Below are 26,006 nucleotides of genomic sequence, written 5' to 3' on the forward strand. Positions count from 1 at the left end.
TGACATTCCAACTCCCGATTTAGCTCATGTAAGGCGAGCCACAGCTGTTACCAAGTGAGTGACCCTGACTCACTCAGGAAAGGGTGACTCTCTTGAGCAAGAGCAGGGGTGAGCTTCACTGCTTGTGGTGAAAGGTGGGCCAGCAAAGGTATTGGGCTGTCACTTGCTCTGTCACTCAGAAGGCTCCTGTGACCTCCTGACCCCCATCATCTGGCTTGGGCCCTTCTTCCAGGGCAGTGACACAGTGTCAATCGGCGTACATGGCTCAGGGTAGAAGAACAGATCTTGCCAGACCTACAGACAGTCATTGACAATTTCTGCCTCCAAGGATTAGCCAGTGGCCCTCTTCCTCTGAACACCGCGATTCAGTACAGGAGCACCAGAGACTAGACAGAGAGGCTCTGGTCCAACATTTCTGGTCCACTTTTGTTCTCACCCAGAGCTTTCTTATATCACCCAAAGAAAAGAAGCTCAGAAGGTTACAGCTGGCAGTTGTGCCAGGGACGACCTCATGAGCATGCCCCCGAGAAAGTGTGAGACTCTGGTCCATAAACACATCACTGGAGCCACTCCAAGGACTTTAGATTTGTGAGGAAATTGAGAGAAGCTGAGCTGGACAGAAAAGACCTGAATGCCAGGGACCTATTTTGAGCACCAGGGGAATTGATCTCCAGGGACATTTTAGAGCCCTGACATAAGCACAAGGCTCCGGGAAGCGTCTGCCCCAAGTCCACAGTTGTCCTGGATTGCCACTCTCCAAGGCAGGCTGGTTTCAGATGTGAGCACCCTCTATCTTTTTCTCCTATAGGCCTTTCTCTCTATCCCAGACACAATGTGTCTTTTGGGAGCTCCACATATGCACTGGGATTGGATAAAAGCTCTTTTATTTACTTACATTCCTTAGCCCTTCTCCCAGTCAGGAGAAAGAAGTGTGAGGAGTTACTAGGCTCTGGTCCTGGGTGGGCAGCAAATAAATGGTACAGAGAGGATGGATACCCAACAGGCAGCACAAAGGGGCATGAGTGGGGAAAGAGTCTGTAGGCGTAAAAGTACAGTCTTTTCCCTATCATAAATTTCATGCCCCTGTTTTTAAAACAAAATATATGGTGATCAGCCTGCATAAGATGTGGTAAAAAAAAATGGAGCCAAATAGGCACTGACGTGTGAACTTCAGTCAACCTACAGGACCCTGCTAATGGGTGCCATGCTGGTAGCTGCAGTGCAGGGAGCACCCAAAGGTAGAGATCTACCCCTCAGCCTCAAATACATTCATACCTTGGAATGAGCCTGGCAATGCCAAGTGTGTGGGCACCGGAAGGTGAGACCAACACCAGAAAGGTGTACTGGCTTAGAAATGAGGCTGATGCTAAGAGCTCTTGGTACACAGAGTTGCAACAAAAGAGGGTTAGCTGGTTCCACAGCTCTGGGACAGGATCCACCCCAGCGCAGGATCTTGGTGGAAAGATCACAAGTGACTCAGGGATCCTACCCACCTGATATTGACTCAAATCCCAAGGAAGACACAGGACAAAGGATGCTTGGGAAAAGTCTGTCTTTACTGCCTGAGACCTCTTGAGGGTAGGGATAGGAGGTCTGCTCTCTAATAGATTAAAATTGGGACTGGAGCTAAAAAGGAGTAGCTGGTCGACCCTGTATCCCCAGGGTCGGTGACACTATCAAGGACAGAGACAGCATCCTTCTAAAGTTGGGATTCTTACAAGAAGAGGGGTAAATCAAGGTCAATGTCAGGACAGGGCTACTTGCTCCTCTTGTCAACCTGTCCAGTGGGCTGGGCAGCAGAAGTCACCTTCACTGGGTTAGCACCTAGGGACAGAAGAAGTTGGCATCTTATTAAACAGAGGGGATGAGCACCCAGAATGTAAGGCAAACCCCTTATTGGTAAAGATATAAACACCTGTAGTCCATACTACAAGGATATAAACTCTCCACTAATGACTGACTCATCTGCAGTTAGTGTATATTCTTTTCTTATCCTTTAATTATTGCTACATTTCAGTTTTCATACCTCACTCTTCTTCATCTTTTAATATTAATCTTCTCTATAATTGTCTTCCTCGCTAAAATTTTCTTTGTTACCTATGATGGAATTTGAAAAACATATATGCAAACATTTAGTAATATTTTAGCCTACTGGCGAGAAAATCGTTACCTTGCAGTTACACACTAGCATCACTAGGTGGCACTGCTGTGCACTCCAGTCAATTCACATTTTAAAGTGAATTGACTTCATCTTCCTTTTGAGGAACTGCAATAAACAGCATCCTCTGACTTGTCTTCAGCGACTGCTTTTTCTAGGCACACTCTCTCACCACTCCTTAGCTTAACGGTCCTGAGAGGCCATTACACTCAAACCACCAGTTGGTGGCATAAGCCCCTCAGAAACTTAGTGTCTTCCCTTCTCTTTCTTCACTTTGCCCCAATACCAACTTGAGATTCTTCTATTTAGGGGTTCAAAGTTTCAGCCCCGACCGTTTCTTCCTTTCCTAATCCAGCTTTTACCTCAGTCCCTGTCTGTGCTTCTCACCTGAACTCGAAGACTGATTCTGGGCGTCCTGCTGGAATTTTCTCCTCACTACCTCCTCAGGTGGCTTCAGTGCTCCACAGCAAAAACAGCAGAAGCAGCAGCAACAGCAACAGGTGAGCAGAGCACAAAAGAGGACGAGTGTCTAAAAGGCAGGAAAGAATGGTCTCGGTCCAGCAGTTCTTCTATATATCCCCTCCTCCTTCAATCCTCCTAGCACCCGAATAATGAGGCAAAAGAAGCATTTGTCCTAGGAGACGAGGGTAAGGAGAGGAGTCCTAGATGAGGAGAATCACCCCTCCTTCCTTATTTTTAGTATTATTATTTTTTTTGAGTATGATAATATTTTAGCCAAAAATTGAGACGGTACTAGCTTAGGCTGCAGTAGGGGATGCGTTTTTTTTTTTTTAATGTAGGATAGCATGTACAGAAACCATGAGAGGGTAAAGGTTTTAAAATATTGGAGGAATTAAAAGAAGAGTCTTGCCAGGAGTGAAGTGAGTGAGCGAGGAGAACGGTGTGAGATTATCCCTCCTTCCTTATTCTTAAGGGACTAGGAAGGACTGTGTACCTTGAACCAACAACTATTCAGTGTAAAATAGTATGTGACACCTTCTTCGCCAAAATGATCATATATATATACTCCCAGGGAGCCATGCCGGTCGTAGATTTTCTTCTTCTTAGGGTCACTCAGTATGGAGTGAGCTGTGTTGATCTCTTTGAATATTTCTGCTGCTTGAGCGTCCCCTTGATTCTTGTCCGGATGATACTTCAAGGCCAGGTTCCTACCCAGGCAACACCCAAAAGGAGGGTAGGGAAAGAATAGGGAGTGGCTGGGGAGGGAGGGTTAGGATGAGTAACAGGAATAGATCTCTAGACGATGAAGAAGTGCATGAGATGTGGTACAAAGGATGGATGGAGGCAAGCAGACCACGTCTAAATTCCTTCCCATGCCACACTGAAGGGAAGGCTTGGGGATTGAAAAATGGGCCAGCAAGGAAGGTAGAAAGAAAGGGGTTTCAGGGGGGAAATTCCAGGGTTTAATAAGGGGCTGAGGTCTGAACCTGTAGGACTTTTTGATGTCTTCAGGTGAGGCACCCTTCTGAAGCTCCAACACTGCATAGAGGGTCGTCCCACTTTTGGACAGCTGGCGGGCTGCTTTATCCACGTGAGCCATGATCTGGGTCAGAAGAGAAGCAGCATTCGTGAGAACTTCCCCAGGTGAGGCCATAGAGGAGTGAACTTGCAGTGGCAGGAAACTCATTGACTTCAGGGGCTGGGCAGGTAAGGGACTGCAAAAGGACAGTATAAGACAACGAGTGGGGTCTGTGACTAGCAGAGGAGTGCAGGTGACCGGAAAAGACATTCGAATTCAAATTTTAAAGAGGAAACATCTCACATTTTCCAGTGTCCTTCAGCTATGCAGACCTCTGGATACCCCACATCCTAGAGAGAGCAGAGGGAGGTCTCAACATGGGAAGTGGCTAATGTCGTCCAGAGCTATTAGCACCTTAAGTAAACAGCCCTAGTCTTGTCCACCCTGGTTGCTGGGTTTGAGAGACCAGGGTGGCCCCAACCCCTGAACAGGTTGGGGTCAGGAATCAGGGAGATCTACAATTTCCCAAGGGAAAAGCAATTCAGAATAAACCCAAACTGCCTAAGATAGGTCAGGTGTCCAACAGCCAAGTCAAACAGTGCAACAAAGCGAGGTCAGAGACTATTCTTCGCCCCCAGCGTCCCCTCTCAACCCATCCCATCCCCTGCTCCTCAGAAACGGGGCAGTGGGGTGAACAAGGGGATGAAGAAGGAAGCGAAAAAGGACAGCTGTGGGGAACGACCAGAGAAGGAACAGGAGCAAGACCCGGACAGCAGGGAGAGCTGGGAGGCTGTGGCCCAGCAGAACCAAGGCAACAAGTTCAGAGGGGAATGATCTGGCTCCCCAGGTCCCCTCTGGCTGTGAGGACTCCCCGTCCAACCTGGCGCTGTATATCGGGGTCACTCTCTTTAGCCAGATAGAGGCCTTACACAACCTCCACCAGCGTGTGAAACCTCACACCACCGGGGTCCAGCGGCCCGCTTGCTTGCGTCAACACTCGGGGTCCTTTTTTGGCGCCGCCGGAAGGTCTGGGAGGTGAGGCTACGTCGGCCCTGGGACTTATTTCGCACGCAGGAAGTGTGAACGTAGGGATTTGCTGGGCGCCAGTAGCCAAGGGCGGTCTGGCATCTCTTGCAGCCTTTTCCCCCTTTTCTGTGGGGATGGGGATGACAATTTTTAGCATCACCAACCAAGTTCATAGGTTCTGGGTCAGATGAATTTAGAAGTTAGTCACTTAAAGTAAAGGAGCTAAAGCTGACAGTTGTCTTGATGGTTTGTACTATGCCAGATTTCTCTAACATCCAACTTTTCATCACCATCACAGGACGACAGAACTAGCAGAACAACTCAAGTTATTTTTTCACTAGCACTGCAAAGAGAGAAGGCATTAGAAGTGCAGTGCACTTACAGCGAATTCCATGCCTCAGTCTACAGGCCCCCCCCCCCCCCCCTCCCCGCATAGTCAGGCCCCGCCTCTCACCCTCCTTCTATCCAGTACCACTGTCTTGCTTGCTCTGGTCTCTGCCACACTTTTTCTGTCAGTTCTTTGAAGACACCGTGCCCACTTCAAGGGCCTTTGGCCACGCTGCTCCTCCCCAGGACTTCTCATCCTTTGAGGATCTTAGTTTTGTGCCTCCTCAGAGAAGCCTTTTAAATGAAGTTCTACTCCTCTCTCCTCACCTCATAACACCCTCACCATAGTTTGTGAATATATATGTATTTGCATGTTGATTTGCTTAAGGTCTTCCTTCCCCAGCAGATAAGGAACTCCAAGAGGGCAGGGACCTTGTCTGTTTGTTCACCCAGTGTATCCCCAGCACCTAGAACCATGCCTGGTTTGCAGTAAGCGAATTAATGATTTGTTGAATGAGCTACAGCAGAGGGAGCCCTCTGCTGGTCCAATGTAATTAGGGCCACAGTAAACATTCCCTGGGGCACTGGACAGGACTACAGGGCCCATCTTTCCTCATGTAGTCCTAGACAAGAAGAGACACATGGAGTTAAGAGAAAGAGGGAAATAGGGAGATGGTAATGGTGATTCTGAGCTCCTTGTTTCTTGTTTGTCTTAGTTTTCCTCCAGTTCTTCCTGGAATATTGTAAATGTTCAATAAATGTTGCTTGGTTGATTAAACCAGCAAACGTTTGTGTGGCTTTTCAGAGGCATTTTTACCTAATTACCTCCTTTGAGCCTCACAACAGCCCCCAGAGGTAGTATGGTCACATCCCTGCTTTATAGACATGAAGGCAAATTAGGTGCTGAGAATTAGTAAACATCCTTCACATCTTGCCAGAAGGCCCAGAATGTTATTACTTCTTATCGTTGCCCTCCGACATTCTAATTCTATTTATAGTTCATGGCGCTTGAAATAGCCATTATCTTTAAGTTCCCGAAGCCTCTGCTCTGACTGAAATGATGCTGTAGCCGGTAGGCTGCAGATATGCGAATAGAGTAGGCAAGCTGGCCTGGTGTCCTTTGGCCAGAGGCTCTTCACTTTGCCTTCACCTAGAAACAGACCCCCTTTAACTCTGTTTCCCATGCACAGGGTCTCTTCTAGCACCCAGCACGGAACCAGGAAGAACTCACAAGCCAGGAGTCGGAAGTCCTAGGCCTGAGTTCTGACTCCAGCTCTAACAAGCTGATCTAGGACAAGTCACTTAATCTGAGTCTCGTTCTCCTCTTCTGTAAAAACCTTTGTCATTTCCCAGGGTTGATGTCAAGACTAAATTAGATTTGGTTGTTTCAAAAAAATAGAGAAAATAATAACCATGCTAAAGAATGGTTACAGACTAAAACCTTTTCTGGAGTCATTTGTCCTCCCACCGTATCTTGAGTGGGGGATCTTCTAGTTTACTACCTCACAGAGCCATTTGGTCTATCCTGGAGAAAACAAAGAATCACCCCTTATTTACCCACAAACAACTAAAGTTTTAGTCATATAGCTGGAATACACACAGACAGCAGACACTGGCATATTTATACCCAAAATATCATGCTCTCAGACATATGCAGTGGGAGACAGAGATCATAATTTGTCATACCCAACCACCAGGCTCTAGAATTGTGCAGTTTTCCAGCTGGAAGGGACCTCAAAGACTATTTAACTCCCAACCAGTGCCTTCATTTTGTAATGGACAAAAGTGCAGCCCAGGGAGAAGGATTAACCTGCTCAAGGTCAATCAGTGAGATCCAAATCTAAGTCTTCTGACTCCAAGTTCAGTGTCTATACCATGACTGTTCCTCATACACCCCAGCTCTCTTTAAAATCCAGGTTAGAGACCAAAACTATACTTGATATTTCCTTCCTGTCATGGGTAAAGTCAGGTAATGCCCCTCTTTCTCTCTCTCCCTCCAGTTGAAGGCATACATACTACATGTGACCAAAAATCACCGCTGGTCCAGTTTGTTTGCCTGTCTTCCGCAGGGTAGACATCTTGGGGTGGGAGGTGAAGGGCTTCCAGCTAGGAAGGCTGTTTCACTTTCCTGTCCTCTTTGACCTGCAACCTCATACTCTGCAGACCTAAGGATAGGCTAACAGGGCACACCTATCTCACCTGTAAAATAGAGATAATAGTGTCTACCTATTAGGCTCATTAGGAGGATTAAATATTTAATTTGAACAGTGCTTGGCACATGGTGTTTTATCATTATTGTCATCATCGTCATCATCATCATCATCATCATCATCCTTTCTATCCTGTCCCCTCCCAATTTTGTAAAGAGGGAAGAAGGCAAAAATCAGGATTTTTCCTCTAGGAAGATTTGCAAATTGCCCATCCCCTTTCTGCATCCTTCTCTTAGCCTTTCGAACCTCATTTTCTTGTTCCCCTACCCAGTGCCCTCATGCTGTCCACTAGCTATTCAAAATCCTCCCAACATTGCTCCCCAAGCAGTCAAAACTCCAAAATTACCTCTCTCGCTTCCTCTCCTTCCAACATTTCTAATAAAAACTATTATCTCCATACAATGATATCATCCTTAAGGGTTAGTGGAAAGCAATCTGATTAAAACACTGTAATTCAGCTTATAATGAGAAAGATTGTGATGCCTCACCTGCTTAATTCTTACTAACACAAAAGGAATAACTGGTAGAATTTCAGGCCGTGTGACTAAATAACGTGAAAAATGTCAGGTTATGTTTTGGACCTTAAATAATGAGTCCATGACCCAGTGATGTTGGGGATTTGAGCATTATTATCTTGGAAATAGTCATAATGTTACCATAACTAGAGGAATCAAGAACAACCAGTTTGGGGGCCAGATCACGAGTTCAGATCTCCTTTCTGTTCAACGTTACCAATTTCAAGCCTTTTCATTTCTGCAGCTCTGCAATATTCTGGTTCTTCTCCTCTTCCATCTTCGGTAAGTTTTCAGTCTCCCTTCCTGGCTCCTCTTCCTTCTCTCACCTCCTGACTATGGATATTCTATATGGTTTGCTCTTTAAGCTCCTGCTGTGCTCCCTCTCCTCTCTTCTTCAGAGAGCCAATCTATACCGGAGACTTCAGCTGTGACAACTAAGCTTTAGAGCAGCGGTTCTCAACCTTCCTAGTGCTGCGACCTCTTAATACAGTTCCTCATGTTGTGGTGACCCCCAACCATCAAATTATTTTCATTGCTACTCTATAACTGTCATTTTGCTACTGTTATGAATCATAATGTAAATATCTTTTTGTTTTCCGATGTTCTTAGGCGACCCCTATGAAAGGGTCCTTTGACTCCCAAAGGGGTCGCGACCCACAGGTTGAGAACCGCTGCTTTAGAGTCAGTTTAGTGTCATCCACATGCTAGTCTCCCATTGTTTCGAAACCTCTCTAAAATCTGAACTCATGACCTTGCCCCCAAACTGGCTGTTCCTCTTGGTTCTCTATATTAATGTTATGACTATTTCCAAGGTAATGATGCTCAAAACCTAAACGTCACTGGGCTGTGGACTCATTAATTCCTCCAAAATCAGACCAAAAAGTCTTATTAATTTTTTAATGGCTCTTTTACTTGTCCTTTTTTCAGCTTCCACAACCTTGAAGCACCCCAGTTAAAGGATTTCCATATCACAATGACTGTTGTCCTAGCCTCCTGACTGTTCTCCCTACTGCCACTCTCATCCTGGATACTACTTCCAGATCAATGTTCATAAAGCAGAGCTTCCATCATTACCACTCCTTTGGTCATAGCCTCCGGGATGCAAAATAACCTTTAAAATCTGACAATGAACTCTACAACCTGATTCTAACTTACCCCTCCACACTTACTATCTACTGTTGCCCTAAAGTGAACTTTCCATAACAATCAAACTGGTCTTTTTCCTCCCTAATTATTCCTGTTCTTTCTCACCCTCTATACCATTGCTCCCACACAATTTCCCCTCATGAATTGTCCTTTTTCATTAATCAGTTCACTTACTCAACAAATATCTATTAAGCACTACTGTATGCCTAGTACCTTGTAAACAATGATAATTTGTCAAACTCTTTTCTGTTATAGATTATAGCCTAGTATGGAAGACAGACATTCATTAATATCTTCAACAAATATTTATTGGGTGCTGTCATTGGTGCCAGACACTGTTCTAGGTGCTGGGGATACAGCAGCATACAAAACAGAAAACTTTGTACCATCGTGGCGCTTATATTCAGGTGGGAGAAGATAGACAGTAAATAAAATAAGTAAAATATATAATGTGTTGGGTGATAATAATGGCTATGGAGAAACATAGAACAAGGGGCAGAGATAGAGAATTGTTGAAGGGAGGTTGCAGTTGTTAAAAAGGATAAGCAGAGAGGGCCTGAGAAGGTGATATTTGAGCCAAAACCTGAAGCGGGTCCTCAGATGGGTTGTGGAGACATCTGGCAGAATGTGTTACAGGTAGAGAGACGAGTAAATGTAAAGGTCCTGGGGTGGGAACATGCCCGGTGTGTTGTCGAACCTGTAGCTGGAGTGAGGTAGGAGTAATAAGAAATGCAATCAGAGGGGGCTAAATTGTAGGGCTTTGGAGGCCAGTGGAAGGCCTGTGGCTGACAGTGAGTGAGATGGGGAGTGACGAAATCTGGCCTATGTTGCCTAGTCACTGGATTGAGAATAGGCTCTAGGGCAATAAGGGTAGAAAAAGGAAGACAACCTAGGAAGCTACTGCAATTACCAAGACTGATGATGGTGGTTTGGACAGGGTGGGAGCAGGATTTGTTGACAGATTGGATGTAGGGTGAAAATAGAGGAGTGAAGAATGACTCTAACTAAGGTTTCTGTCCTGAGCAAATGGAAGGATGGAGTTACCATGTTCCGACATGGGAGGACTGGCTGAAAGAGAAGGTTTGGGATGAGGGTGATGGTCAGGAGTTGTTTTAGACTAATGAACCTTGAGATGCCTATTAGACATTAAAGAAGAGAGGTCAACATTTCAGTATTTGAGTTTGGAGTTCAAGTGAGAGATCTGAGAATCATCATCATATAGATCCTTTTTTTTTAAAGTTTCTTTTAGTAGAAAATTTCAAACACATACAAAAATAGAATTGTACAATAAACCCCCATATACCCATTGCTTAGCTTCAAACCATTGCTTTCTGCTGTTTCTAGATAGTATTTAAAGCCTTGAGACTGGATGATATCTGTAGAAAGGTAAGAGAAGAGGGTGATCAAATCCTGGACTACCCCAGCATTGAAAGGTTGAGCAGATAAGGAGGAACCAGCAAAGGAGAATGAAAACAAGCAGTCAGTGAAGTAGAAGGAAAACCAGATTATGGTATCCTGGGAGCCAAATGAAGAAACAATTACCAAATAATTTAATTACAGTATGATAAGTGCTAAGGAAGAAAAAGAAGTGTGCAATGAGAATGTATAACATGAGAATTAACCTAGTTTGGGGGTCAGGAAAGGCCTCCCTGAGGTGGTGACATGTAAGCTCCAGCCCTCCTTCATCCTCTCCATCTTCAGCTAAAATCCTACTTCCTCCATCCTGCTTCCACTCTGAAAACCGGCCCCTCCTTTCTGGGATGGCTTTAGCGAGGCGATGTGTCAGCCACTAGGGGGCGCTTGGGAAACAGCGATGAGAAAGACAATTCCTGCCTTCAGGGAGCTTGTGCTCTAGTGACAAGACAGATAAGCAAATGATTTCCTAACAATGTGGGGAGTGCTACCATCTCATAAGCACAGTGGGTGTTGAAAGCACTAGGTAGGGGCACATAGCCCAGCTGGGGGGAGCCAGGAAAGGCTCCCTGGAGGTAACACCTGAGCAGAGAATGGAGAGCATACCCTTCAAGTGTTAACCCTTGCCCACACACGTGGATTCCAAATCGTGCCTGCGATATCTAGCCTAGCCTATATCCTGACCTCAACACTGGGCCTTGCTCTCCTTCTCTCCCAAGATGAACTTGTCCAGCCTGGGTTCCCCCGAAGTCCCCTTCTGACCTGCTCTGCCATCCTCTGTCCTGTCCTCCTGGGAACATTCGGGGCTTCCTGCCTCCATCACACCTTTGAGACTAAGAGTGGCCTAAGGACTCTCTTTAGGGAAGATTGATACCTGAGGCAGGACAGGACAGGAAGTAAGAGCATGTGGGTAAGTCAGTAGCAACAAAACAGAAAAGCAGAATAGAAATCTCTTGTGATCAACTTAAAGTGAGGAAGGTAGGGAACACATCTATCTTGTTTATCAGCAATCCCCAGCTGTGCTAGCAAGGTGCATGACAGGAAATAAGTGTTCACAATATTGAATGAATAGTTCTTACAAGACTACAGTTCCATATAGCGCACCAGCCGTAAACTGTCCTTCCTTCTAACTGCTGCATAATTTTCCTAGCCCCTAGTCAGGTGCAGAATGCCTTCCTCGGCCCCGGCATTCAAGAGGATCCTTTGCAAAGATTTTCACACGGCCACTTAAGTGGCTCTTTGAGAAACAGGTGCAAGCAGTCTGTTTTGCTGCCAGGCTTTTCTTGCATACATTTCCAAACAAAGGCAACTGTTGGTATTCTCCCTGCCGACGTCCCCGGCTTCCCAGGGAGCCTCAGCGAAGGGCAGCCCTGTAATCTGTCTGCTCCGATGCCCCTTTCCCTTCCCTGCTTGCTCGCTCCCAACCCGGTGGCGGGGCGGGCACGTGCCAGCGTCTGCCCCCCTCCGGGGTACCCGGGGCTGCTGTCCGCTCGCTCGCTGTGGACTGCCCAGGAAGGGAAATCCCAGAGGAAGCCATTGTTGTTACTATCACGTCCCTTCTTGTCATCGCTGAGGCGTGCCTTAAGAAGCCCCGTCCCCGCATAGGACCCTGAGGTTTCTTCCCATTGGGGCTCGTCTGCTCTAACCACTTCGGACGAGGCTACCGCATCCGAGCCCTGGAGTGCATGGTGGCCCCTCGCGTCCTAGCTCCGAGGCTGTTGGAGTACGGGAAGCCCCAGGAAGTGCAGAGCTTCGAAAACCGACGGCGCCAGGCAGGACGTGTCCCAGGCACTGGCATAGGAGGGCAGGGACAGGAGTTCCACGCCGGCTCTGCCACGGACCTACAAGGTGACCTTGGCTAATGGCTTCTCTCGCCTCCTCAGTTTGCCCTCTGTAACCTAAGGAGAGACCTGAGGCCCCATGCCTCTAGAGGAGGTTGGAGGAAAACTACCCCCTTTCTTGCCCCCTAGCCCCGCGTGGACTTTGGGCTGGGCCTTGAACGTGGAGGGGGGGAGGGATGGGAGGAGGGAGGGCGCCGGGGAAAGGCTGGCACTGGCCTCTGGTGCGGCGTGGGTGGAGAAGCGGCGCCAAGGGCGCACGCAGACCCCTCTGGTTCTTCCGTACCGCATGGCTCCGCGGCGCAGTACGATCCCTTCGCACACGCCGCCCGCAAACCTTGGCACAAGCCGCACTCTCCCCCGCGGGAACTGCCAGCCCTCCGCCCAGCTAGCTTGCTTAATCCGTTCAAGCCTCACCTCCTCCGCGAAGCTCTCCCAGGTTAACCCCATCACTTCCAATCACTCCATCTGGCACATGCTCCAGTTTTGTTTTTGGTTTTCTGTTGTTTTGTTTTGTTTTGGGAAGAGCACACACGGTCTCATTGTTTGGAATAAGAAGGTCCCTAAGCTCAGGACGCCCAGTGGTCTGAAGGGTGGGGTTGATGGGTTTCTTGTCGGGGCTCACTAACCACGCCCATCCTTCACTTTCCCCCATTCATGCTCACTCTTTCCCCTCCTCTTACCCACCCTCCGCTTCACAGAATGTCACAGCTTGGAGTGCACAATCCAGCCACCATTCCCTCTTCGTTCTACAGTAGCGGTAGGTGTGAGGGACAGAGAGCATTGAGCATTTGAAGCTTCAGCTCCAGGCCCGGCCACCAACTTTGCTCCAGGTCACTCCTTTCTCTGGGCTTCAGTGAAAATGAGGCAAAATGAGGTAATGCCCGGGAAGGTGCTACAGGTTCGGGGTAAGGGATCATCTGCTGGCGAACTGGTCGCAGCCTCCCTCCAGGAACAATGGCTTGTGACCCCAGAGAGGTGGCGCTGCTCCTCCCTCCTCCCGCTGCCCCAGAATTCTGATGACACGACTGGCACTCTCTTTAGTTATCAGTGTGGCACCCTGAGCCGGAGAGGGAAAGAGGGTGGGGTTCCAGTCCCAGTCTTTATTCACCGGCTGTATGACCCCTGGACACTTCTTTCTCTGGGACTGTTTGCTCATCCAAGAAATAGGGATAATAATGAATTGAAGAAGAGCAGAAAGCTGTTTTCCATCCACGTCTCTATATAAAAATAAATGGTAATGAACGGTACAGTGCTTGGCAGCAGATTTTGCTCACGAATTCTGACCCCACATCCTCCACAGAGTGGTTTCTGGCCGGAGTCCCTGGAGTTCTCCCAGATGTATCACACTGTTCACCCCACATTCTTTTTGGTTCTTTTGAGATAGGCAATGGATCCACACCTGTTTCTGCCTCTGTGTGGGGGGCTGGGGCCACAAGGTGACAGAGTGGCGGAATGGGGGAACACCGCCACTCGGGCATGCAAGGGGCAGTGTTCCTTGGGTGAAGGTTTGTTCCGGAGGTCCCTAGGTGTGAGGAGTTTGGCTTGGAACCGGTAGGCGGGGCTAGTCCACAGAGGGGCGGGGCTATGGAGGTGAGGCGTTCTCCAGAACCCGGAGGGGGCGCAAAGGACTCCGACCACCCCCAACTGGCTCTGGCGCTGGGAGATGGGGCTTTGGCGATGGGGCTTTGGCGATGGGGCGGGTAGGGCTGCGGGGCGGGGCTTAGGGGTGAGGGAGAGACCCGGGAGCCTGGAGGCGGGGTTTAGGGAGCTCGCCCCACGCGGGGCGGGGCTCCAGCCGCCGCGGGATCTGCAGTTCGGACTCCCAGCGCCACAGTAGCTGCAGTTACCTCCACTCTGGTGGCCCTGTGGGGAGTCCGGGAGTCGACTGGCCACTTGGACTTGGCACGGGGCCGGCCCCGCCTCTCCCTCCCTCGGTGGGACCTAGACGGTCGGGGCCGCGGGGACATGGAGCCCTCTCCAGCCACGGGAGGCTTGGAGACTACTCGCCTGGTGAGCCCCCGGGACCGCGGCGGCGCCGGTGGTGGCCTGCGTTTGAAGAGGTAAGACAGACCTGGGCCAGCCCTCGGCCGGGGGGCGCCACACTACTGCCATCCTTCCATTTCGTTGTCTCCCTCGGCGCGGCACCGGCCGGCTGCCCCAGCGCACCGCGACTTGCACAGCTTCGTGTCTCGCGGCCAGGCAGCCGCACAGAGACTCTCGGCCGCTCAGCCAGCCAGCCCCGAACCCCGCCGCTCAACAGCCCGCTACGCCTGCTCCCAGCCACCCTCTTTCTCCCAGTCATGCGAAACGGCCCCCCGGCCCGCCCCACCAGCCTCCCGTCCCCTTCCCCGCCCCCGCCGCGTCTGGCTTCCCTACGAGCGACTACCCTCCGTCGGACCGGAGTCCGCGCCAGGTGCCCCGATGTCTGCATTGCTCCGGGGCCCTGGCGATGGAAGCACCTTGCGGCCCAAGATTGGGAGCCCCATCTGCAGTCACCGGCCCCTCCCTCCGTGCGCCCGAGCTCGGGGCATCCCCTCCAGCGGTGGCCAGCTGTGGACACCCAGGCCGAGGATGGGCCGGGGCTCCAAGGCGGGTGGGTCTTCCAGGCCCCTGGGAAGAGGGAGGGCACCGGGAAGCGAGGGGGTGGCAAGGAAGGAGCAGGTGCGGTCTGGGCGGCAGGGGGTATTCCAGGCTCCGCACAGACGGGGCCGGGGGCGGCGAGGTGTGAAATGAGACTCGTGGAGCGGCGGGGACAGCGGGCCGGGGGCGGCCGGAGAACCGCCTCCGCGTCCCGCCGGCCTCCCGCGCCTGGCGCCCGCCGGCTCTGTCCGCCTTGTCTCTCCGAGCGGCCACGCCAGGCCCTCCCTGGCCACCTCCGCTGGCCATTTTGTCTGTTAGCTGACCGTCCGTTTGTCTCTTTGCTCATCTCTCCGAATTTTTCTGTTTCCCTCCCAGTCTCTCTCCCTTTGTCGCTGATGTGGTGCCTCTGTGTATTTCTGGCTGTTTCTCTGGGTGGGGGCTGTAAACCTGGGTGGGTGGGGGAGTGGATGAGCAAAGGGAGATAAGACTTCCCGTTTGACTCCTTCCTGCAGGGGACTGCAGACGAGGGCAACTGTGGGGGCTCCAACCATGGCCCTGGCATCTCTTCACATATCCTTTGCCTCTCCTTCAGGCTGTCTCCCCTCCCTACATCTCTCTACCCCACTCAGTATTATTTGTTTGTTGTTGGGGGTGTCAGAGGGCCAGGGAGAGAAAACTGCCTTTCCTTCTCTCTAAACAGCATGTAGTGCCCCCTTCCATACACACGCACACACACACATCAACAATGAGGTTCTTTAGTGCCCAATTCATGCAGAACAAAAGGGAGCAGCCTGTTGATGGGTAGCTACCTTGGTGACTGGCTGCGCTGTGCCTTACAGGACCAGTAAAGGCATCTTGCCCATGCCCCAAAGCCACCCAGCTTCTGTTTGCTCTTCAGACCCGCATCTCTGACTCCCAGCTCATCTTCACCCTCATATGACCCCTTTAGTCACCAAATCCTGCAGTATTTTCTGAAAGAGCCTCTTCCCTACCTACCTGCCCCTCCTCTAAAATTTTGCGCAGGGTGCCTCTGGCCTGGTCTGTTCTGGGACCCCTCTGTGTCCTCTCCTGTCTTCCTCCCAGACTTGTGCATCAGCAAGGTCATCTCGGGGCTCAAGAAAGATTTGTTAAATCAATCAGTGTACCTCCTTTATGTGCCTTTGAGTTTCTCCCTTTCCTCCCCAACCCTTCTCCTGGCTCTTCCCATAAACTCCAAGCCGCGTATCTTGTCGTTGTCCTTCCGTGTGTCTGGATTGCCCTTCTCCACCTAGGCCTCATCTTATACATCCTTTCCTCTGTGGAGTTCTCCTCACCCCCCATTAAAGTTGGTCACTCCCTCCCCTGTGCTCCAAAGTCCTTTGTTCACAATTCTCCCGGCCCCAGCCTCTACTTGCATAGAACTCATTTGTGACACACCTGTCTCTCCCACTAGACTGGGCTTAAGCATGTGTGCACTCCCTGGCCCACCTCTTTAGAGAATGAGGATGGGTTTCAAAACCATGCTCATCTCCCCATCTCCTCTGGAAACACCTAGAATCACACACAACCAGATACGAAGTTTTGAAAGGAAATTCTAAGAAATTAATGTACCTACCAGCAACTTGAATTTCTCTACAAGCACCAAATGCCCCCCACCACCTCCCTCACACCTCAGTTTACCCCCTTGGCAGAGCTTTTCTCAGCCGGAAGGTCCTAGGCACCCCTCCCCACTTTACTGCCATGATCGTGTTTCTATCTGGAGCCTTCGTTTTCACTCATGGGTATTCTTGTCACACTTCCATGTGTATTTCTAGGACTGTATTTTTCTATTTAGGTCTATTTGTTCTGTGGAGGGTTCTGTCCTTGCTGGGGTTCAGGTTGGATAGTAGTGGGGTGGGAATTGGACCAAAATGGACCTAAAACTCAGCCTCTGGCATCCTCAGGTGAGGCCCTCAGCCCCATTTGTCAAGGGAGGCCTGTGGCACTGTGCAGTTGAGGTGGCCTCTGCTTCGTTCTTGTGGTTAGACCGAGGTCCAGCTAACCTGTGGCAGACTCAAAAGTCAGTGTCCCTACCACTACCATTGCCAACCACAGCAGCCTACACGCCATCCTCCCCATGACAACCCAGCTCTGGAATCTGACCATTAGTTCTCTGTGCCAGGAAGGAATCTCAGGCTTTTTGGGTGCTAACATTCTACTCTGCTCTTAAAAGGGTCACACTTCAGCTGCATGTCTAGAGAGGGCAGGTGAAGGATCTGGGAGTGGAGGCATGGGAGATGGGTCTGGGAGGGAGGCACTAAGGCCAGGTTCATGGGCTGAGTCCCGCCCCCCACTTTCACGCCAATTCCCTCCATATTGCCTTTGCCTGGCATGCTCACCTACCTCACCTTTATCAAAATCCCCCCCATCCTTCAAGGCCCTTCTCATGGTGCCTCCTTCAGTTATTTCCCTGGCTTCCTCATTAGAATCAATGTCTCTCTCTAGCTGAGCCCTGATAGCTCTTCAACTGCTTTAGTGACAATAGCTACCTCATGTCACATACCATAGTATTTAGGTACACATTTGTCTTGTCCACCAAAAGCCCCCAGAGATCAGAAAGGGTTTTGTTTGGTGATTTGCTCATTTTGTATTCCTGATGGAACCTATCATAATGAATTGACTTGGTTGGAATCTAGTCTCAGCTCTACCACTAACTAGCTGTGTGGCCTCCCAAAGTCCTCTCCCTCTCTGAGCCACATACTTCTCCTCTCTTTAATAAAGTGTCAGACTAGACTATTTCTAAGGTGCTTTCCAGCTGTGAAATGTGTATGAGAGGAAAAAGGAGGCTGGAATCTGAGCTGTTCATTCAGGCCCCACCTCTTGTGTGGCCCTCTGTCTACAAGGTCCCGGGTTTGACCAGGCCTTGGGAAGGAGCGAGAGATGGGTCACATCTGATGAAGCCGGTGTGCAGGACCCAGGACCCGGGAGTGAGGAGCAGGTCAGCCTGCTGTTGAACCATGTTGCCTGCCTCAGTCTCTTCACAGAGCCCTCAGAGCCCTTCCCTGAGGAGCCCAAAGCTGTGGAGATGCCCTCCCATCACTGCCACAGAGACCCCCTGCCACAGCTGGGTCTCACCCCTGAGAGGCTGCAGGCACAGAGGCAGCTGTGTGCCGCCTGTGCTGTGTGCTGCGTCTTCATGGCCGGCGAGGTGGTCGGTAAGTTGAGAGCAGCTCCTCCAACCGCATCCTCCTGCAACCTGCCTGTGCCACTCTCCACGCAGAATCCCAGGGATGCGCCTGGGTGGAGATACAGAGAAGACGGGGATGGCTGGGACGGGGAAGTTGGGTGCTTGGGATTCCAGAGATGGGAGAGGGTGAGGGACAGCAAGCACCAAGGGGAATTCACGGCGAGGTCCAGGGCCAGAGGGCCGGGGCTGGCTTCTCAGGGCTAACTGGTCTTTTAAAAGCCTCGTTTTCTTGTTATTAAAATATGTCACTGTAGGAAAACTAGAAAATGTGGCTGAGTGAAAAGAAAAAAAGAAAAACTATCTGTAATCCCATCACCAGAGAAAAATCACAGTTCACATTTTGATGTATGTCCCCCTGACTCTCTTTTCCGTGCCTGTACACATACCCAGGGGAACCAGACTGTACATCATTTTATTTACCCTTGCAGGTGGGTATTTGGCACACAGCCTGGCCATTATGACCGACGCAGCCCACTTGCTGGCGGATGTGGGCAGCATGATGGGCAGCCTCTTTTCCCTTTGGCTCTCTACCCGTCCGGCCACCCGCACCATGACCTTTGGCTGGCACCGCTCAGGTAAGGCCCCTGTATGACCCGGTGACCCTCCAGTCTTGCCCGAGGGTACTTGTTAGGGTCCCGAGAAGATCTCTGATAGCTTGTCTCCCCTTTCAGAGACTCTGGGGGCTTTGGCCTCTGTGGTCTCCCTCTGGATGGTCACTGGCATCCTCCTGTACCTGGCCTTCATCCGCCTGCTGCACAGCGACTACCACATCGAGGGGGGCGCCATGCTGCTGACCGCCAGCATCGCAGTCTGTGCCAATCTGCTGTACGTTCCAGTATGGAGCAGGCGCCACGTGGGGCTCAGGGCAAGGGGTCCTCCTCCAGGCTGGGAGAGAGAGCTGGCCCTTCCCTCCCTGACAGACATGCCACACGCACACACAGTTCTCAGCTCTCTGCTCTGGGGATGCCTGAAAAACGACTGGGATAGAGACCTAAAATTCAGAGTCAACAGTCACTTGTTAAAGGCCTCCGGTGTAGCAGCCAGTCTTGCTGGGGGCTTTCATCAGTATTATAGTATTATCTCATTTAAAGCCTCACAACTGCCCCATGAGGTGGGTTGTACCACCCCAATATACTTAATGAAATAGATCCTGAGAGGTGACCAGGTGACTTACCTGGGCCACATGGCTAGTTAAGTGGCAGGGCCAGCATCTAAGTCCACATCTCTGTCACCAAGTGCTGTATTCTTGTCCCCAGGCTGCACTGTTTGTCTCTCTTGGACAATGTTGTCTTCCTCCTGGGTCTGGGAAAATAGGGAGATAATAGGTGGAGAAACAGCTCCTGGGGAGGTGAGAGGAGGAGGTGTGTAAATAGGGCAGAGGAGGCCGGGGGCAGGCTGCCGGGCCTGAGCCGCTCTGTTTCCCCCTCAGAATGGCCTTTGTGCTGCACCAGGCTGGGCCCCCCCACAGCCATGGGTCTAGGGGGGCAGAGTATGCGCCACTGGAGGAGGGGCCCGGGGAGCCCCTGCCCCTGAGGAACACCAGCGTCCGGGCGGCCTTTGTGCATGTGCTGGGGGACCTCCTGCAGAGCTTTGGCGTGCTGGCCGCCTCCATCCTCATCTACTTCAAGGTACGGTCCAGGCCTGCCCCAGCCTTCCTCCCCCAACTCCACACCTCGTGCCCTTCTTCCCAGGGCCCACAGCCTCCCTTCCTTACTCCAGCTTCCAGCTCCCCAAGATCCCCAGCCCAGGGTCATGGTCCCTTTCCTCTCAGCAGGGTTCTCAGGGGCTTCTCAGGTCCTATTTGTTCAGAACATCCCTAAATCTTCCTCTGAAAGGTCTCTGGTTCCTGGGCTTAGGAGTCTTTCTCTCTCCAGCCTCAGTACAAGGCAGCTGACCCCATCAGCACTTTCCTCTTCTCTATCTGTGCCCTTGGGTCCACGGCTCCCACCCTCCGAGATGTTCTTCGCGTCCTCATGGAAGGTGAATCAGACACCACTGCTCCCCACCCTTCAAGCCCCCTCACTCCAGCACGGGGTGCCTCTCTTTCCTCTGAAGAGAGTGTGGGGAGAAGGCTGGGGCCATGTGTTCTATTGCTGGAAGGAGGATTCAGGCATAGGGTGAATTATGGGGGTCAACAGGGTGAGCAGGTACAGGATGAGGGAAGTGGAGTCTAGTGGGGTCTGCCCCTGGGCAGGAGCGGCCCCAAAAGTAAAGCTTGGCGGGTGTTGCTTGCAGGTTCCCCCAAAAATGTGGGGTTTGAGCCGGTGAGGGATACACTTTTGTCAGTGCCAGGAGTCCGGGCAACTCATGAGCTGCACCTGTGGTCCCTTACGCTCACTTACCATGTTGCCTCCGCACATCTGGCCATCGGTGAGTCCACACTGGCCCCAGCCAGTTACTTCCTAGAAACATTTGTCCCCTCCCCTCTGCCTGCAAACATAGGAACATGGCCTGAATTACTGGGATGGTTTCAGTCTCTCTGTCCTTCTCCGTCTCTTTTTGTGTCTGTCTCTGTCTCACACACATGCATGTTGGAGACAGGAGGTGCTGCCCAGGGTGTTCTAGGGGAGGTTTCACCCTCCCTGAAGTAGTGAAGGCAACCAGTTACCCTTTACAGGATCGCTAGTACCTACAGGTCTAGGGATGGGGGCGGGTAGGTACATTCTTGCACCCCCACTCAGTGGGGGTATCACATAACTACTAAAAATGATGATTACGAAGACTGTATGGCAACTAGGGAAAATGTTTATGGTATAATGCTAAGAGAAAAAAGCGGAACATAAAATTATATCTACATTATGATTCAGCTATTAAAAATATATATGGTGACTCAGAAGCTGACAAAGGATTTTTGAGTCTCTTCCAGATGCAAGAAGCAATCAGAGACATGCAATTTGGGTGCCAAAAATATACTTTGTAGGATATGTGATGGTAGCTCTAGGGGGACAACGGGACAGAATATTTAACATCTGGATTATGCTGGAAAATTGGGTGGTATGGCTGCTGTAATATTGACACTCAAAGAACGGAAGAGAATAGAAAAATAAGAACAGTTTAGTGTGTTAGCATGGTCAATCGGGAGTGAGCCTCTCCAACCTTTTCTTTGATGTTTTTATGCTTTTCATACAATACGGAAAGCAAATCAAGCTTCCATTGAAGCCTGGCTTTAACGCTGTGCAAGCCCCTGGGTGCCCGTTCACCCGTCCTTATCTCGAGCCCTGCCTGGCTCCCGACTCCCCTGGGAACCTGCTGCCTCTTATCGCTCTTCCACAGACTCCACAGCAGACCCTGAAGCTGTCCTGGCCGAAGCCACATCCCAGCTCCACTCTCGGTTTGGATTCTCCAGCTCTACCCTGCAGGTCGAGCAGTACCAGCCTGAGATGGCCCAGTGCCTGCGCTGCCGGGAGCCCCCCCAGTCCTGAGCTGACCCTGCCCTCACCCCACTGCCAGGCCCTGGCTCAGCCCTGGACTCTCAGCACCTGCCTCCCTTCTCATAGACAAAGGGCAGAGCCGGGCCCTTACCCCCTCCTCTCCCCCCTCCTTTCACCTGCCAGCTCCCCAGCCCCCAGCCCCAGTGGGCAAGACCAAAGTGTGTGTGTGGGGGAGTGGGTCGGGAGTCAGGCAGAGCAGGGAATCAGTGCAGTGGGGATATGTGGAAATCCCGGGGTCCCTGCTCCCACAGTCTGGGGAGCTGCAAGCATCCTTTCCGTGCAGTTCATTTGTCTGTGTGGCAGCCTGGCTGGCTTGGGGCATTTGCCTATCTGTGTGCTGTCGGTGTGCCTATGCCTGGGGGAGGTCAGCAGGGGCCCCTCCTCACATGGCCCTCGCTCTGTCTATGCAGGAGCCCCAAAGCTCGCACTTTGTCCGTGTGTGGCCTTGTGGTTTTCTCTGTGTGTACGTGTGTGTGTGTGTGTGTGTGTGTGTGCATTTCTTGGTGCTGTGGCCTGTGTGTCTCTGTGCCTGTGTGGCTGTGCTATGGTCTCTATGAGTCTGCACCATCCATGTGTCCGTTTGGGGGTCTGTGTCCATCCCTCTGTTGGTGCTGTGCCCTTGGCTATCCCAGAGAGAGGGAAAACTCGGCCGCAGCTCCACCAATAAACTTGTGTCTAACTGCACCTTTCAGTCCCTGTGCTGACTCCTCAGGAGGGGGGACATAGAATCAGTCATCTGAACACTGACAGAATCCCACAGTCCAAGGGACCTCCCACAGCCTCCATCCCCTTCCCAGCCCCTCCACCCTCTCCACCCTCAAATAGCCATTCTGGTGTAGGCTAAAATCTGCCTGGCTCGTTACCACCTTCCCCTATTCACAATATGCTCGAGCCTGGGTCCTTGGCTCAGTGTGAGTCCCCATGTGCCCTGGGCTTGGTGGCAGGAGAAAACGAGAAGGCAAGAAGCCAAGGGACCCTAGAGAGTCATTCCTAAAGGCTCCCGAGTGGCCTTGGGCTGGTCGGAGGTAAGCAGCATCCTTTTGGGGAAGAGCAGTTGGATCACAGTGCTGAGGTGGGCCTGGTTCTCCAGCTGCGTAAGGCGTCAGCGGGAGGGGCCCTCAGCTCTGACGGCCCCAACCTCGAGTGCAGGTTTGAGCTGTGGGCACCAAGGTCTTCTTTATAATTATTCCCCCTTTGCCTTAAGGGTCATATATTTTGACAGATTGGATCTTACAAACCAGACTCATTAAGGGATTGTTGATTTTTCCTTTTTAAAAATCAAACTCTTTGTGCTTTGATTTTGGACCTACTGCTTTGGGTCAGCAGGCATTCACTGGCCTTCCCCGCCCTAGGTTGATAAAATTCCAGCCCCAAGCGAAGACAGCGAGCATTTTTTATTAGCTCACACATATTTCTGCAAGGCTTTCCCGCCCATAATGGGAATATCTTTATTATAAAATGATCTCCTTTTTATTATAAAGCCATATTATACGTATATGCTTATTTTAAGGGTCCAACACAGGAAAAGTATATAAAGTATAAAGTGAATGTTTTCCCTATAATCTACTCCCAGAGATAACTGCTATTCACAGTTTGGAGTCTCCCTGCCCATATTTTTATGTATGTATACACATGTAATAACATAAATGGGATGACTTGATCATGTAACCCGGCTTTTATGACTCAGCCATACTTCCTGACTGCATCTTTCTATGTCAATACACATAGATTTCATTACTCATTTTAAGGTGAGTCCTTTGGACTCCTTGAAAATGGGCCTTCCCACTCTGATCTCTAGCTGGGGGCCCCCCCGGGCCTAGGCTGGGTGAGTCACTGCTGGCCTGATGGCCTGAGTCAGGCGTGGGAGGCTGGGCCGAGGTGACAGGCTGGCAGTCCATCCTGCTCAGAGGCGCCCAGGCTGCCCCAGCTGCTCTCCATGCTTTGCTAGTTCCTGATACTTTCTCATTTTACATCTCATTGATTACAGGCCCGAAGCAATAGGAGGGGGTGGGAAAGAATGAGGAAATGGGGGGTGGAGGAAATGGGGACTAGCTGGATATGCACGATGCTGGGTCCCTTTGCAGAGAGAGAGTCACAAAGCATGCAATCCATTCTTCCTGCAAGATGAGGAGGAGGAAACTGAGGCTCAGAGAGGAAAAAGGACTTCCCCAAGGTCACCCAGCAAGCGACAGGGGCAGAGGCAGAGCTGGGCTCTCGCTCCCTCAGGCCCCTTTGAAGCTCATGCCCAGTTGAGTCTCTCAGCAAACCTTTCCTTGGCCCCTTTCTCAGCGACCTGCTGCTGCTGGCACGCCGGGTCCTGAGGCCCTGGACTTTGGCTCCTTGGCTCTGCTTTGGCCTCTACCGATACTCTGGTCACTGTTAGCCTTGTTGCCTTCCAGCTTCCCTAGTTGTGAAAAGAGGGACCACATTACATTGTGGGTGTGAATGTGCTTGGTATACAGAGTGCCTGTAGGAAAGGGTTAGCTTGTGGGTGGAATCAAGGATACCAGGGGGGGGGGGTGATTTCAGGGAAACAGGGTGGCCCAGCACCCTGACAGCAGGGACAGGAGCCAACGTGGATTGAGTTTACACTGAGGCACTGAGGGGTAGATTTAAAAAAGTATTATCTGCAGTTTACAGATGGAGAAACATGCTTACCTGCCCAAGGTCATGCAGCTAATAACTGCCAGAGTCAATCAAACTCAGTATTTGCTGCTCTGAGTCCCCAGAAGTTCTTCCATGCCCCGCTGCCTCCCCACCCACCTCCAGGCTCGGCTCTGTCAGGGACAGCGAAGGACCATTCTCTCTCATTCATCCAGCGCTTCCCAGGGAGTCCAGTGAATCCTTATCTGCAGGAGCTGCCTGCACCACCCCTACTGTCTCCCCAACCCCCCTCCTCCACTGGCTGATCCACAGGCCCTTTCTCTCTTGGAGCCCTTTCCTGATGGTGAAATACGCGGTGGAGGGAGTGGTGAGAAGAGGCTGGAAAAGGGAGGAGAACGAAGAGGGGCGGAGGAAGAGCAGAGCAATGGAAGGCCCATCATCCATCAGCCCAGCCCTGGCAGCTCATTACACAGCTGGTTAACCAGGGAGCAGAGGGGAAAGGGCACCCGAGAGGCAGAGAGGCGCCAGAGGAAAGGGAGAGCCAGGGGAGGATGAGATGGCCAGGAGGGAGGGAGGCAGGCTTGTCATCCTGAAAGTGCAGTTGTCGGTGTTCAAGAGATGTGAGACCAAGGAACCAGACAAAAACCAGAATGGGTGGGTGTGGAGACTGGGCCTGGAGACACCTGGGCAGCCGGACAGGCCCCGCCATCCGCACTGTGCTGCTACCTGGGGGGTTGCTGGTCTAGCTGGCAGGGAGGGGACAGGTACACCTTCCTGTCCAAGGGGCGAGGGCTGAGGACCCAGCGGGCCAGGGGAGCCGTCTATCTGGGGTCTAGAGGAAGAGCTGGGTGATAAAGCCATGTTCACCTCCCTCCAGTGACCCTACCCCTTCAGGGACTTCAGTGCAGGCCAGTCTATAGGGAAAGCTGGGGGCCCATCCAGACGGCATTGAGCCACTGTCAGGGGGAGCAGCGTCCCCCTGAGACCCATGCCGTGGTTGCAGCAGAGGCAGCCAGGAGGCTCTGGAGGGAATCCCAGAGCCGGTTAGGATGGGAAAGCCCCTGTCACTCTTCCTGGCAGATTCTCCCACCTCTGTGGAGAACTGCATTTAGGGAGTTTGCTTTATAGTTGAAGGACTCTATCCCCAACTCTGGGAGTTCCCAGGGCCTCCCTGTGCCTGCCATGAGTTCCAGGGCCATCCCACCAGCACCTGGTCAGTACCTTTGGGGGTGGGGGCGTGGGGTTCTAGGCAGTTCCCCAGCCTCTGTGGGGCAGTGCCTGTGGCTGTGGATATGGCTTGGATCCCACATGATCCCACAGACAAAGTGAACCCTGTTGCCAGGGTGGAAGAGAAAGTGTTTGGGGAGAACGGGTAGGAAGGAGGACCCGGGGTTGCCAGGGCCTGAGCCTCTCTCCTTCGGCCTCACTCCCTGGCCTCTCTGCCCCAGCCCCCATCGCTGCTCCCTGGCTACGGCATCCTGAAGCGCCAGGAAGCAGCCCCCACCAGGCCTGGGCAAAGCTCACTCAGAGAACAGGTCTCCTCTGTGTCAGGGCTGATCCTCTGCACTGGGCACCAGGCTAAAGGCCATGGTGGCCACCCTGGGAAGGCCACAGCTCATGGCCCTCCCTCCAGCACCAGAACCCCCGTGCTTTCTGAAAGACTTTCTGGTCAGTTCCTAAGTGGGTGCCTCATTACTGGGGAGAAGGAAAGTGCAGCCATCAACAGCCTCTGCTACCCTAGCTTAGAGCTACGCTCCTAGGGAAAGGTTTCAGGCTCCTTGTAGGGAACAGTGTCCATTCTTCTTCTCCTCTTCCTCCCCTTCCTCCTCCCCCTTCACTCTCCCTCCTCCTCCTCCTCCTCCTCCTCCTCTTCCTCCCTTTAGCAGCTTAAAACAACACACATTTATTATCTCAGATTCCGTGGGTGAGATGTCCAGCACGGCGTGACTGGATCTTCTGCTTAAGGTCTTGCACAGCTGAAGTCAAGGAATCTCAAGTCAATGAGGGAGGAACCCACGTCCATGTTCATTCAGGTTGTTGGCAGAATTTCGTTCCTTGCAGTTGCATGGC

At 51.5% G+C, this 26,006-nt stretch overlaps 2 protein-coding genes and 1 long non-coding RNA gene across 8 annotated transcripts; 2 read left to right on the forward strand and 1 right to left on the reverse strand.

Annotated features, from left to right (window-relative positions):
• Nucleotides 1-1,545: 1,545 nt before the first annotated feature.
• On the reverse strand, nt 1,546-4,979 carry DNAJC5G (DnaJ heat shock protein family (Hsp40) member C5 gamma). Its single transcript, XM_019636932.1, has 6 exons — nt 4,568-4,979; nt 3,942-3,988; nt 3,607-3,834; nt 3,114-3,327; nt 2,546-2,687; nt 1,546-1,824 (listed from the first exon to the last, which is right to left on the reverse strand). The coding sequence occupies exons 1-6, from the start codon at nt 4,835-4,837 to the stop codon at nt 1,757-1,759; spliced, it is 969 nt and encodes a 322-aa protein (XP_019492477.1). The 5' UTR covers nt 4,838-4,979; the 3' UTR covers nt 1,546-1,756.
• On the forward strand, nt 2,579-12,994 carry LOC109380178 (uncharacterized). Of its 4 annotated transcripts, none has more exons than XR_002123394.1 (5): nt 2,579-2,658; nt 3,632-3,763; nt 7,961-7,998; nt 8,644-12,123; nt 12,815-12,994. It is a non-coding gene; the product is annotated as an uncharacterized LOC109380178 (long non-coding RNA). The 4 variants fall into 4 exon arrangements; XR_002123422.1 differs by having other exon boundaries at nt 11,881-12,123; XR_002123411.1 differs by lacking the exon at nt 7,961-7,998.
• Nucleotides 12,995-13,852: 858 nt separating this feature from the next.
• Nucleotides 13,853-22,016, forward strand: SLC30A3 (solute carrier family 30 member 3). Of its 3 annotated transcripts, none has more exons than XM_019636704.1 (8): nt 13,854-14,176; nt 17,688-17,869; nt 18,330-18,476; nt 18,573-18,726; nt 19,331-19,529; nt 19,776-19,881; nt 20,137-20,271; nt 21,175-22,016. In XM_019636704.1, exons 1-8 carry the CDS (start codon nt 14,082-14,084, stop codon nt 21,321-21,323), a joined length of 1,167 nt encoding a protein of 388 aa, XP_019492249.1. In that variant the 5' UTR covers nt 13,854-14,081; the 3' UTR covers nt 21,324-22,016. The 3 variants fall into 3 exon arrangements, with proteins under 3 accessions (XP_019492085.1, XP_019492249.1, XP_019492165.1); XM_019636620.1 differs by lacking the exon at nt 13,854-14,176 and adding an exon at nt 14,183-14,709; XM_019636540.1 differs by lacking the exons at nt 19,776-19,881; nt 20,137-20,271 and having other exon boundaries at nt 13,853-14,176.
• Nucleotides 22,017-26,006: the final 3,990 nt, after the last annotated feature.

Source organism: Hipposideros armiger, unplaced genomic scaffold (genome assembly GCF_001890085.2).
Source record: "Hipposideros armiger isolate ML-2016 unplaced genomic scaffold, ASM189008v1 scaffold_0, whole genome shotgun sequence".
NCBI classification, from domain to species: Eukaryota; Metazoa; Chordata; class Mammalia; order Chiroptera; family Hipposideridae; genus Hipposideros; species Hipposideros armiger.